General features: G+C 41.6%; 1 protein-coding gene across 1 annotated transcript in view; it reads left to right on the top strand.

The window, feature by feature from the left end:
• LOC149063810 (metalloprotease TIKI1-like) overlaps nucleotides 1-13,775 on the top strand; it is a 70,371-nt gene that overhangs the window by 40,542 nt on the left and 16,054 nt on the right. Inside the window, exon 6 of the mRNA XM_089255657.1 lies at nucleotides 1,927-2,017. Within this exon, the coding sequence (XP_089111783.1) occupies nucleotides 1,927-2,017 (91 nt within the window). The remainder of the gene's footprint in view (nucleotides 1-1,926; nucleotides 2,018-13,775) is intronic.

Below are 13,775 nucleotides of genomic sequence, written 5' to 3'. Positions count from 1 at the left end.
TGACACCTGATGAGACGCTAAACTGGCCCACGCCCCACAGATTCATTCGCCAATTTCTAGGTCGGTGTTTCGAGATGTGTTTGGTACTTACCAAAACACACAATTATTATCTCTCGCTCTGTTTGCTGAAGATAATGACGCGTTGATGAGCGATTAGCATAATTTTGTCATTTTGGAGTTTAATAATGCGCATGCGTAATGAGATAGAGCATAGTGTTTAAGGCCGTGACACGCATGCGTAATTTAGGGGGGATGGATGTCTGTCGAGAATGATCCGAACAGATTTCCCAACTGTCCATTTGTCAAATGTCCGTGTCGGGTGTGATATCAGCACTTTTTGTTTTATTAGTGTCGTAGTCGATTTCTACGACGATTCATGGCCCCTGATGATCATCTTCTACCGTCATGCGCCCCCCCCCCCTCCACATTCTTCAGCGTGACTTTTAGTCGTTTATCACCCTAATATTGGTTTTCCTAGTAAATATATTTTACATTCAACGCTACGCTCGTTATAACGACTATCCGTTATTGCGACCGTTCCGTTATAACGATAGGCCCAAACATTCTTCCTCTTCATCCCATGTTATTTTTCCATCCAATATAACGACCTACAAAGATCATTCAACCCATTAATACGTCTGATGTCTGCTCTGCTCCTCCTCTATCCTCAAAGAAATGTATAAAACCCGCGTTTCTTTTGTTTGTCAAAATTGTTTTCGACATTGGCCCTTTATATCAGGGGTTCTTAACCCATGGCTCCTGAACCAAACTTGGTTAGTAGGGGCTTCCGAGATGGATTGTTCAAATCACTTACAGCCAGGGGGGTCTTGAGCTATGGGTCTCAACCAAAACTTGATTCGCAGGGTATTCCAAAATGGGTCGTACAAATCCGCTTACTGTATGGGATTCTTGAGCAATGAATCACGACCCAAACTTGATTCGCACGGACCTCTGAGACAGTGCCGTCTTAAGGCATGGGGGTCCACCCGGGCACGACCCGGGGGGCCTCAAGTGAAGAAGGGCCTCACAAAAATGAGATCTGGATGAAATTTTCGAGAATTTGTTTGGTAGGGCCTTAGAAAAATCAATTAGCCCGGGGGCCCATGATACTCTTAAGACGGCCCTGCTCTGAGATGGGTTGGTTCATGACCCAATTTTGATTCACAATGGCTTCCGAGATGGGTCGTACAAATCTACTTACGACCAGGGATTCCTTAGCTATGGGTCACGCCCCGAACTTTATTCTCACAGAGGCTTCTTGAATGAGCCGTACGAATCAATTTACGACCTGTTATACATGCGCTTAATTCGTCGCTTGTTTCAGTAATTTTGAAACAAGCGAACCCCAAAACGCCACGTGAAATGACCGTGGCATATTTTCAGATGGCTCAAGTGGCTCGCGGAACATTTCTAGGCCGTCCGAGTGTCTCGCGGTGAATTTTCAGGTGACTCAATTGTTCCACAGCACACTTTCAAATCACCTGAGCAATGACCGTGGCACATTTCCAGATGGCTCAGGTGGCCCGCCGCACATTTCCAGATCACCTGAGTGTCTCGTGGTAAATTTTCATAAAACTCAAGTAGCCCGTGGCACACTTGCAGATCACCTGGGTGACTCACGACACATTTCCAGAAGACTCAAGTGGCTCAGGGCACACTTTCAGATGACCTGCTGATAGTATGATTTTGTTAGAGCAGGTACACTACTGGCAGGTTAGTAATTGTAACTTGTTAGCCCCACCCTGAACATCACTGACCCTGAGGATCCATGATGCTTTTGAATCTGCCCTGCACGGCCAACATCCGAAGTCAAGGCGATACATGAACTTGCCGGATTTCGGACATTGGCTGTGGTATATGCCTTCATAGATATAATGTTTTGAATAATCCGATGGTAAATCTTAATTTCACATCTTGTTCCCATAGGGCATTTTTTGGGGAACAATACCGTTTTGGACTACGTCACTTCTAAGGGATTCCAAGTTGATCAGGTACCACCTGGCAAAAGGCTGCGTAGGTAAGTACCAGTCCAATAATTTTTCAGCACCTACTTCAGTGCAATAAATATAGTGATTCTTGGATGCTTTGATCTTTGAAGACCGGACACAGCCAACACTACCTATAGAACAAAGAACAAGGCCTCTGCACGAAGCTTGTGACGTCAATGAAGAAGGTCATTTCTCCTATTGCCATTGGATATACTGCAAAAAAAGGGGGTAAAGATATCGTGTGTTTCGTGCGGAGGCCTTATTCTATAGGTGGTGTTGATACAGCCCACTTCACATCTCAGTGAGATAAAGCGTGGATGGATGTGTCCGAAAAATATTAATTTTTTTCACATAATCAACACTCGCCACCGATCGGGCTGATCGTAATATACAATGTTAATGTATACATCATGATATCATAATTTAAATTTGCTAAAATACATAAAAATAAATGTAAAACCTTGAATTTTGCACTAGTCGATGAGCGTCTATGCCCATGCGCGTAATCTTGAATCTTCAGCCTTGAGTCGCGGATGCCGCTGATGTTTCGAAGCGTCCACGAACGTTGATTAGTCAACCACCATGATGAAAGTCCTCGTGTGAAAAGCTGAAAGAACCGTGGTCACGCTGCATCGAGTGCCGTAGCTTTGTTCGAGGTTATCCTCCGAGCACCGTAGCACTGTACGGGGTCATCCTCCGAGCACCGTAGCTCACCCAGTCCAAATTGCTGCGCTCGTGGCGACTTAAGCGATAAGTATATACAAGTAATTGTCTAAAGTGATATTGAGCCTAGAATCGTCCATATGAGTGACCTTATATACGTGATCACACCGTATATAAGATCTGGAATCACTTATGATTAATTGTTAGGTAATCGGTGTAAATCGAGAAGTAGAATGTCTGAATCAATTAAAAATCGGGAGGGGGGGGGGGGTTATATGCATAAATTACAGTACGAACATCGCTGATATATACGTATCCCGCGACATAATATGAAAGGATCTACTTTGCAAGCTGAGTCGTTATTATGTATCAGTGACGAGGCCGTAGATCAGGCATCTTCAACCCGTTGCTTGCTAGCACCATGGTGCTCCCTGAAGTACCTAGAGCGCTCGTTCCGATTTCGTGCTCGCGAGCACTTGATCAACGTTCAATTAAACACCTTGGAGGCATTGCATTCAAGGATTGAAATCATCATTTCATGAATTCGTATGTAAAACTTGCCGTAAGGGTGCTGTTCTTTTGATGATGGGTACTCGTGACTGGAAAAGGGTTAAAGACCTTTGGCGTACATCCAGGGCCGCAACTAGGGGCGCAAATTTCATTCTCAAACGTCTCCTTCAACATTACAAGAGGGCGTCAAAATGTGCGCTTGCCCCGGGTGACCAAGCATCTAGTTGCGGCCCTGCGTACATCATACGTCCTGATGATATCTGGACGAAAACGCCTCTTTCCTCGGGCTGTGGCATGTACCGTAATCAAACATTTCTACACAATCTTTTGTCTAACATGCAACTGGGAGAGGGGACACAAGGAAGGGTTCGGGTACTCCCCCCTCCCCAAGACTACCAAAAATTGAAAATGTTTTCAAATATCTTTGTAAAATAATTAAAATATCTTTATGTGCTATCTTAATCAATTTCTGTCACTTTAAAATGATTTTGAAGGACAGTAACTAAACAATGGCTGGAAGGAATTTGTTGTGACCCCTCCAAAGGTCGATTGTGCATACGACCCTGAATGTAACCATCCTTCAAAGCAGTGTTTCCCAACTTGTGAGCCGTGGACTCCAGGAGATCCGCGTGAGTACTCTGTAATGGGTCCGCAAGATCTTCCATTCATTACCGTGCTATGAAATTGTAATTTTTCAATTTTTAATGCGTGAAAATTATAAAAAAAGAAAATAAATTTTGCATTTCATGGGAGGGTGGTGTCTAAATTGACCTTTTGACACTACGGGGGGGGGGGGGGTCCGCTGAGCATTGACTTTCACTACAGGCAGTGCCGTCTTAACGCATTTGCCCACCCGAGCACGGCCCGGGGACCTCAAGAGAAGGGGGGCATCACAAAAATGAGATCCGGTTGAAATTTGCTAGAATTTTCCAGGTAGGGCCCCAGAAAAACCACTTGGCCCGGGGGCCCATGATGCTCTTAAGACGACCCCGACTACAGGTGGTCCGCGTGTAGTTACGACGACACTGGTAAATGCCCCATTTGAGCAAGCAGAAATCAGGTCTGAATGATATTTGTTTGATTCCGATGGAGCCTCATTATCTTTCTTTGGCGTTCTCAGTTCTTCATAATCAATTACAGAGCCACAAAATTAATGCCCCTAAAATGATTCTAGAGTCTCAGTATAGTGCAGTGGTTCTCAACACCTTTGGAAGTCCGCGAGCCAGTTCAGGGCCATAATTAGGATTTTTGCCGCCCCCACAATTTTAAAATACGATAATTTTATGACGATGTTCTTTGTTCCCACCTAAAATTGCGCCCATAAAATTTTTCTGCCTGGGGCAGTTGCCCCCCCCCTTGTTACGGCCCTGGTCCGGTTGATTCCTTTTTTGTTTGTGGAAGGCCCTGTCATACACTCGACTAATAAATGGGTTAAAATGAACTTCTAGACTACTCACACGGCCCGGGTTGATTGATGGCAGGGCATGGCGATTGAGGAAACACTGATATAGTGTGACACTCGTGCGAGAAATGGAAGTAGGAAACCACATGAGAATTCTGTCGTGCGTGTCATGTCTTTTCTGGGACCCCTTGTTGAGAGGACCACTGTGTTCTACGAAGTTCCTGTCCTGTCGGTTGTTGAATAGACGTGTTTTTTTTTCTCCTCCTAGTCATCGGACATCATGCTGTGGTCACACCTTGTCGCTCGCGTCAGTTTTTCTATTGTCACTTCACAATCGACAATGACTCTCCCAACATGGATACTCGGAATAGTCTGTGGTATGAAATACACAACTTTTCCTTCTCTTGTCGGAAGTCGTATTCAGTGAAAGGATAAAGTGCCGATCCAATGGGTGCAGCCGAACCAGCCTCAACAAGCTGATTTTTCTGGTACCTTTGTCCGAAAAAAACCGGTGTCATATTCGCAAATGAAAACATGGCGATGGAATGGGGGTTTTTCATTTTTTTTTTGTGTGAATGAATACCAAACTTTCTTTCATTCATTCTACGTACATGTGACTTTGGATGCGAATATATAGGAATGGCTTGTGAAGAAACTTAACAGTTTTACTACACGTATTTATACCTGTACTTTCATGGAAAAGAACAAGGGAGCACAGCTTTTTCAATCCGCTAGTCGGAGGTGGTGACCTCTCACGGGCCATCAACTATTTTTCACAAGATTTGAAAACGAACCACTTTGGTCCAACCTACCTGCCTATCAATTTGATTGTATGTATATTGTCATGATAATTAACGAATGTATATAGTACCCTACAAAAGGGGGTCCTTGTTTTTTAGAATTTTCTCAGGCACGACCACTCCCACTGGCGATGAGCTAAAATCGCGTAAGCAGCAGAGCCTGGTCGTGATCGGTCTGTTCTGCCTATCGAGTTGTATTATTGAATTCATTTTAAATCACTCCGTTCTGAGTAACTATGGATTCTCCTCACACAGTTTAATTGAAGAACTAAGAGTTTGATTTTTTTTATGAGCAACAAGTAAAAGTTACAGAAAATTACGAAGTCCAAAAAGGAAGTAAATACATGCAGTAGAAGTTCTCGATCACGGATACCCACGGGACCAAAAATTTTGTCTGCTAACGGAGACTGTCTGCTATGGGAAGATACGATAAACAGTGGAACCCGCGTCTGGCTTCCGTCGCAATTCGTTCCTATACATTTTGATGTTACAGAAATTAAAATGTACATTTGTGTCTTATCGTAAAAGAAGTTTCGCACACAAATCGGTAGTTAATCATCAATCGTCTCGACAAAGAAAGTTCGAATTAAATTTCACTGCATTTACCACTGTTACCGATTCCACCTGTAGTACAAAGGTCAATGAGCACCTGGAAACTATTGAGTGGCGTCACAAGCGTTTTGAACCTGCGGGTGGGGTGCTCGTCTTTAGTTTTACAGTATATAGGAAACTTTTGATTTCTGAATCAATTCTGGATGTGCTGGAACCCATCCCACAAATTACCATGGGTGCCCAAGAACCCATAACACCCCCGGTGCCGATGCTACTGAAACAACTGCTGGCTTGTAAGATGTTACAGATCAGGCATCAGCCTCGCAGACGCCAGTGTCAAAAAGGCTTGCAAGGTACTATAATCAAGATGAATGCGACATTTGTTTTCATTTTCAGTGTACAGAATAATTTTACATTGTCGGGTACTTGAGAGCGAAATGTCCTTTACTACAAGTATTTTTGAATATTTTTAACAATGGGAAACTCCTACATGAAAAGAACTGAGCTTTTCTAATGAAGTGATTTTGTAGGAAATTTCTGCTATATCTCCATTACAATTGTCTTTTAGATCATTTCGCTCTAATCTGAGCGAATTAACAGGACTCCAGTCGTGGAATTGGTTTTTAATCTCACAGCAATTATCTAAGACTTTTCTTTTAGAATTCCGTATTCTCAAATCGATTCAGCCGATCCAAAGCAATTAAAATTCTCAACTATTTTATTACTGTTCAATCCCATGACTGAATGGGCTCGTTAACATTTTCCCACGCTAAACGGAAAGTGTTTTAGTACGATTTTTTCAGCAGGCCGGAAACAGAGAGCCCTAACACGCTTTTTTCAGAGCCCCACACACGCTCAGTTATGCTTGTACAGGCATAACTCCGCAGGTATAACTGAACGGTTCGGTACATCCACATTACTCAGTTATACCTGTGCAGGCGAAGTCTCTGGAACCGTTTCTAGGTGGATCTGAATTCTTCGCACACATTGTAAATAACACTCCCCAGTACTAAGTAGCTCCAATAATATACTAAAACTCCCCAGTTAAATAGGTACTGGATTCTTTTATTCATTTACTTATCCGTTAAGCATATACAACAAGTATTGAAAAAATAAATGAAATTTTCTCATCGGTTGATCTGAGAGTTTTTCGTTTCAGCAGAGAAGAATGATTAAAAAGCTTTCATTACATATTACTATCAGAACATTTTGCTTCATATTTTAATTCGCTGGTTCTAAGTCTTTTTTGTTTGGCCCGGGAATTATAATTAATGAAATAATAAGGGGTTCTTAACCCTTTTGTGTTTCATGGACCCTTTGTGCCAATAAAATAAAGGTGACGGTATAATACCGTTAATAATATAAAAAGACCACCAATAATATTCAGTACATAGGCTATGCAAAAACAATGAGTTAATCAGGGCTGAAACTGGGGTGGGGGGTGGGCAACTTCCCCGGGTGGCAAAATTTAGGGGGCGGCGATCATTTAAGTGGGAACAAACAACACCGTTATAAAATTATCGAACTTTAAAGTTTGAAGGGGTGACAAAAATCCTGGTTATACAGCCCTAGAGTTGATTGTTTTTCACATCCTAGGTCACGGAGCCCCTGGTTAAGAAATCCTTCTGCAAATAATCAATAAAAAATTAATTGTCATTATTTGAATATAGAGTTTATATGTGTTTCGGTGTTATAATTTCGGGAAAATTGATTGAAAATAGACTGATTTCAGAAAAAAAAAAAAAATTGCGAATCTAAACAATGGTCGAAGTATTTCTAAAATTTTCTTTCGATTTCTTTATTCGATATGAAATTGTAAAAAAATAAATATCGTGAAAATTATGCCATTAGAAAAATTTCTAATTTAAAGAGGCAATCCGTCTTCCCAAAACAAATTACTCAGTTACCATTGTCAACTTCGTTATCAATAATAAAGAAGAGGAAAGAAAGAAGGGCAGAATCAGTTATACCGAATAGAAAAACCATTCCCTTCAGGTCGCCTGTGCACAAAGCCGCTTGAAAGTTTTCTTAAGTTACTCTTAATGTAGCTTTGACAGTGCAGGTCAACTGACGGCCCCTACACACACTCAGTTATGCCTGCACAGTTTGCCTGTACAGACATAACTGTGCAGGTATAACTGAGCGTGTTTAGGGACCTTTAACTGCAACCGTCGCAGTGACCGAATAAAAGTCGAATAAAACCGTCACATGTATATCCCATGTGTGTGTGTAGTGTTTAAACGTCAAGATAGAAAGAAGGGCGACGAATGTGTGATTTTTCTTTGTATCCATCCTTTATTAGAAGTCCCTCAAAATAATGATAATAATAAATAATAATTACGAAGAGCAAGTGTGATGAAAAGTCAGGGCCATAATTATGATTTTTGCCGACCCCACAACTTCAAAATTCGATAATTTTGTAATATGGTGTTCTTTGTTCCTACCTAAAACTGCCGCCCCCTGATTTTGCCACTCGGGGCACACACGGTTGCCCCTCCCCTCCGCCCCCCTCTAGTTTCGGCACTGGATAATTGATAGTAATCCATCTTAGTTCAATTATTAAGGAGAGAGAGAAAATTTAGGCACTTTTTTTTTCGGGAGTTGTCGTTAATAACAAATCTTTTAACTCGCTAAAACCGAATCTTTTTCGTCTCTTTAATATTAGCTATTTGCCAATTACTCGTAACAGTGAGATTTCCGTTTTTCGGTCGTATTCGTTATATCGAACTTTACTGTAAAAAAATATTTCTCGAAATCAATTTTTGTAGATCTTTGCATGAATTCACAGATAATTATTTTCCCAATATTTCTTCAGAGATGGGAAGTGATCTAAATATTTTCTGCACTCATCTCTGAGAGAGATTTCAAAGCGTTGCCGGAGGATGGGTGTATACGGAAACAATGTTAAATAACACGAGCAACATATGGCGACAAAAAGATAAAATTATCAACATGAAATAAAAATCGGCACTCGTCAATCTAGATTCTGAACATCTGTTCAATAATGAAGATTGACTGCAATAAAAATAAATTAATTTCCGTGAAATTAAGTCTTGAATCTGTATCGTCGATATGGAATCTTATAGAAAATCTTATTGTGATCACCAGATTGAAAGGAATAAATATATACAGAGATCTCTTAAAAGTTGAAAGTTTTTCTAATGAATTAAGAAGTAGAACATCTTTTTTCTTGAAGAAACAATTGAAAAATCTTTCAAAAGTTTCGTTATATCAGTTAGGGAAACCAAAGTTAAACAGCCTTTTCAAGGAATCCAGATTTGGATATGACCCCTCCCCTTTCAGTGATAAGTTGTTTCAGCATAGACGAGAAATACGTGAATAAATTTGATAGGAATTGGCATTTTATGTCTGTTCACCTCAGATAAAAGCTGACCTACCTCACCTCAGTGCAGTGCCACAACTAGGAGAGGGCGGTGCTGGAACACAAAGGACACCGGATTTACTCTTTTTCCGTTTAGAATTACGGTGGTGGGGGCACCAGAATGGTTACTTGCCCTCAGGCGATTTAGTAAGTTTTCGTTTCTAGTTACGGCCGTGCCTCAGTGTAATTAGAAGATCTGTGCTTTTTACAAAATCCTTCAGCTGTTATCCCTTCGACTAGGTTCCATGTTATGGACAAATCCTAATTTTCACAAACAATGCCTGCTTAAGCACCGTGTGTGGAAAATGCGAAACCTTTTCCATGTTCCACGGACCCTTTTACAGAACCTAGTAGTGTAAAAACAATGAGTTAATTGTTTTCGCATCCAAACTCACGGACCCCCCTAGAATCTTCCAGGGATTACCAAGGAGTGCACGGACACATCTGGTTAAGAGAACCCCTGAACTCTATCTCTCTCTTAGAGACCAGTTCAACATTAGTCAGCATATTTCAACAGTTCTGTTTCTTTTTCGCTTTCTTTGTTCCACGTCAGGCTTCGAAAGCTTTTGTTTTACGTCCCACACCCCTATTTCACTTGCGTTTCTCAGCCTATGGTCCGCGGACCAAAGGTGCTCCTCGACGAGGTGGTCCGCAGGCAGACTTGATAATTTTAATTCTAATTGAAGGAAAAATGTTTTTTATTGATATAGTGATATATTCTTATGGATTCAAATAAAAATTAGAGTTTCATACTTAGGGGTAACCATATCTAATCGAGAAAAATACTGTAAATCGCAATACTAAATACGGAGTAAATTGTAGACAAAAAATGCAACTTACGACAAATTTGCTGATTATTGCCAAAATTTGTAGAAGAGTGGGGGAAATGAAAAACTGTGTGTGTGCAGCAAATCGCCTTGAATTTTAATGTATCTCAAGAGAAACAATATCAGTGTGTGGGGGACCATTTTCCTAAAAAAAATACTTTAAAAATTGCCACAAGTTGGAAAAATCACCAATTATTGCTGAAATAGCTGAAAAAGTAATTGAAATAGTTTACGGAAAAAACGTTGATTATGACAAATATGTGAGTGAGAGAGATCAGTATTTATAAACTGCAGGAATGTCCCGTAAAATACGGGACACTTGCAACACATGTTGCAAGTTAAAGGTCCGTCGAAACATATACTGGTCCTTCCGTTCAGAAAGGTTGAGAAACGCTGTTCTGAAAAAAAGGTTGAGAAACGGGGGGATTGTGCCATTTTTTATGAGCTGGTGGATCCTTCGCTGGTTGGATCGAAACCCAAAACTCTCCTGTCCGGTGGAAAAGAACGTTCAGCAGCGCCATCTGTTAGTCAACGAATTTAAAATACAATAAACGTGGAGGTGTCGTTGCGAGGAGTGAGGAAGGCGGATCCGGACGCGGCGGCTGTGGCTATAGTGGCACTTAGTATACAATCGCTTTCGTGGCCCGGGGTATTTGGGAGACACACACACTCATACTTCCGGCACAACTCAATCGGTAGTAAATTGCCTATGGCGATAGACCGGAGTTGTGCTCGGTTTGAATGAATGAATGAATGTGGCTATAGTACCCTGAGCAGAACGCTCTCCTGGCCTTTACATCGCATGGTTCTTCTAACATAATCACACCCCTTGGGGTAACCAGCATATATCTCCCATGGAGACAGAGTGGGAGTATGTTTGGTGATGGTATGGTGTGACTATTTATGCTTTGAAAAGGTTCTTTTACAAGTGGAAATATCTACTAAACTATTCTGGGGGAGTCGTATACAAACCATAAATTGGGCAAAGGAGCCGCAAGTAAAAGAAGTTTGAGAACCATTGATTTAAGGGGTCGTATGATGTTGGTCTTATTTTTATTGGGTCTCAGAACCACCACGTGGGTCTCTTCCTAATAACGCTGCGCATAACAGTGCTCGCGATTCGAAGAAGTTTGAAGATCTCTGTAATATTCAATTGGCAGGGCCGTCTTAAGAGCATCATGGGCCCCCGGGCCAAATGGTTTTTCTGAGCCCTCCCCCCCCCCTGAGAAAAAAATTTGGGCCTGTTTTTCTAAAGAATTTCCATTGGATCTCGTTGTTTTTGTTTGGCCCCCTCTTCTCTTGAGGTCCCCGGGCCATGCCCGGACGGGCCCATGCGTTAAGACGACACTGTCAATTGGTCCTGATGAAAAATCTTTTACCTAAATCTAAGCAACTGAATCGATCCTAGACGATCCTAGTCTTCGGTGCTATCCCCTATTCCACGGATTCGAGGCCCGACTCTTTTATGAATGAAATACGTCCACGGGTGTGGCACCAAACGAACAGCCTGACATATGTGACACAGGATTCCATTCACAGATTATAATCACAGTCCATTCATACCTCGCATTCGATTCAATGAGCCAACCCTCCGGAAATATATTCCATTCAAACTCTTTCACTTTTCACGTGACTTCCAGTCGCCAGAGGGAACCTGAAAGGAAGAAACCATTCTGGTGGAATCTTCCTTTTCAGGACAAGTCACAAAACAAGTAACAAAATGTCACAGGTATTGCATACAATGAATACCTAGAAAATCTATTCCTTTACCTACGGTGTAAGTAAGCGGAGAGGCTTTTGTTCGGCCTTGTAGTTCTTCATCGTTGGGAAGTTTCTTCATGGGGCGTGTTGGATGCCTCAAATAACGACTCCCTCGTAAATATGGAGGGACGTGGCTTCCACAATGAATTCATCACTATTCATAAGTCACAAAGTATCATATCAATAACCAACCAATATAAACGTTTGCATACGAGTGATAGACCACATAGTTGCCGGAACCGTAAGGGGGGGGGGGGATGAGACTATTTGAGCCTCGTCAATATATTTTGTGGAGTAATTGATGTTTGAGTAATTGATTGAGTAATTGGTTTTGAGCCCAGTAATTGATGAATATACAATTCAACGCCACCCCCCCCCCAAACCCTCCTGCGTATGAACTTGAGTCCCCTTATATACGGGATGACTGGCAACTTTCAGCCTATGGGAGGACCTTGGACCTGCATTATATATGACTCAAAATTTCCTGCCTTCCATCTTCTAAATTACAGGCGATTGAATGCTGTGTTCTTGAGTTTTATAGAACTCAAATGCTTTGGGGGAGGCTTTTTCAACGAGAAGTTTGCACCACGACTCCCGAAGAGAGGCTGCCAAGGTTTTAGTTTAAGGGCTAGAGAATCGATATGTGCTTTTCACTTTATAAATTTACTAAAAAATCAATACAGTGATATCTCAACTTACGAATTTTTTGGCTAACGAAGATTTTTTCCGACATTTTCCTACCTCTGTCAACGAATATTGATTCGGCTAACGAACATTTTAGTTGATATGGATGCACATGCGCTAACATTGAACACCGTGTCGTGAGTGAATTTTCTTGCCAATCAAAATGAATCAAATGAGTAACTTTCTTTCTTTCAAACCAAGCACAACTCAGGTCTATCGCCATGGGCAATTTACTACCTAGTGGGTAACAGAAAGTCACATTTTGTACCTAACAGTCTGAGTGCGTATCTAGTGCTAAGTCTGATTTTTTTTAGTGCTGTCATCCAGGGGTGTAGCCAGAAATTTCGTTCGGGGGGGGGGGGACCACTTTCATTTCGGGGGGGGGGGGACCAAAGTGACAGAACAATAGATTTGGCCATCTTTTTCCCTTTTTTTGGTCATTTTCTCACATTTCGGGGGGGGACCAGACCCCCAAGTCCCCCCCCCCCCTGGCTACGCCCTTGCTGTCATCTGTATTTCGGAAGTGAAGTGAGTGTAGTGTTATGATTGAATATTTGTATCGTTTGTAGGTCTGTTGCTCTCTGCGGCGAGACTTTCCAAAGCAGAGATCGGCTCGCATTCTCGCAGTTGGGAACTACGGGAAAAACTGTGGAACGCTTCACGATTTTGCATGTCGTCCTTTGGCAGGGACCAAGCAGCGTTCGCCAATACGTATAATCCGGATACGTATTTCACCCCTCGAAATTTTCTTAGTGAGTGAAAATACTTCTCAAAATTTTTTTTGGGGGTGAAAATACTCCTAAAAATTTAGGTTGAATTTTTTTTTGAAAATATATGTGCAAGACAATAAACATCAAGTAAATAAAGTAGTATACCACGGTTCAGAGGTTAGCCGTGTAGAAGCTGCAACTTGGTTATACAAGCTTATTTGTAACTTGGCTCTGATCCCTGTATAATGCTCGTTACCTACCTTTATTTTCAAAAAAAGGGGGACTGACACCAAATCCTCCAGTCTTTTAGAAGCAGCATCTGAGTTCAACTTTGTTGCAAGCATTTGTCTCTTAAAAGATGTTTTGGACTTGGTTGACAAATTACCTGTTGCTTTTCAAGCAGACAACCTTAGTTTTTCAACTCTTATTGAGAGGTTGAAATTAACGAAATTCCGAATAGAAAAATTTCATAACAACCGCTCAGCTGGATCATAAG

This window comes from Pholcus phalangioides, unplaced genomic scaffold (genome assembly GCF_987345545.1).
Source record: "Pholcus phalangioides strain wild (caught in Gottingen) unplaced genomic scaffold, Ppha-v1.0 ptg000043l_1, whole genome shotgun sequence".
Lineage (NCBI taxonomy): Eukaryota > Metazoa > Arthropoda > Arachnida > Araneae > Pholcidae > Pholcus > Pholcus phalangioides.
The sequence above is the reverse complement of the archived record's forward strand: the minus strand, read 5'-3'. Positions and strand labels throughout refer to the sequence as shown.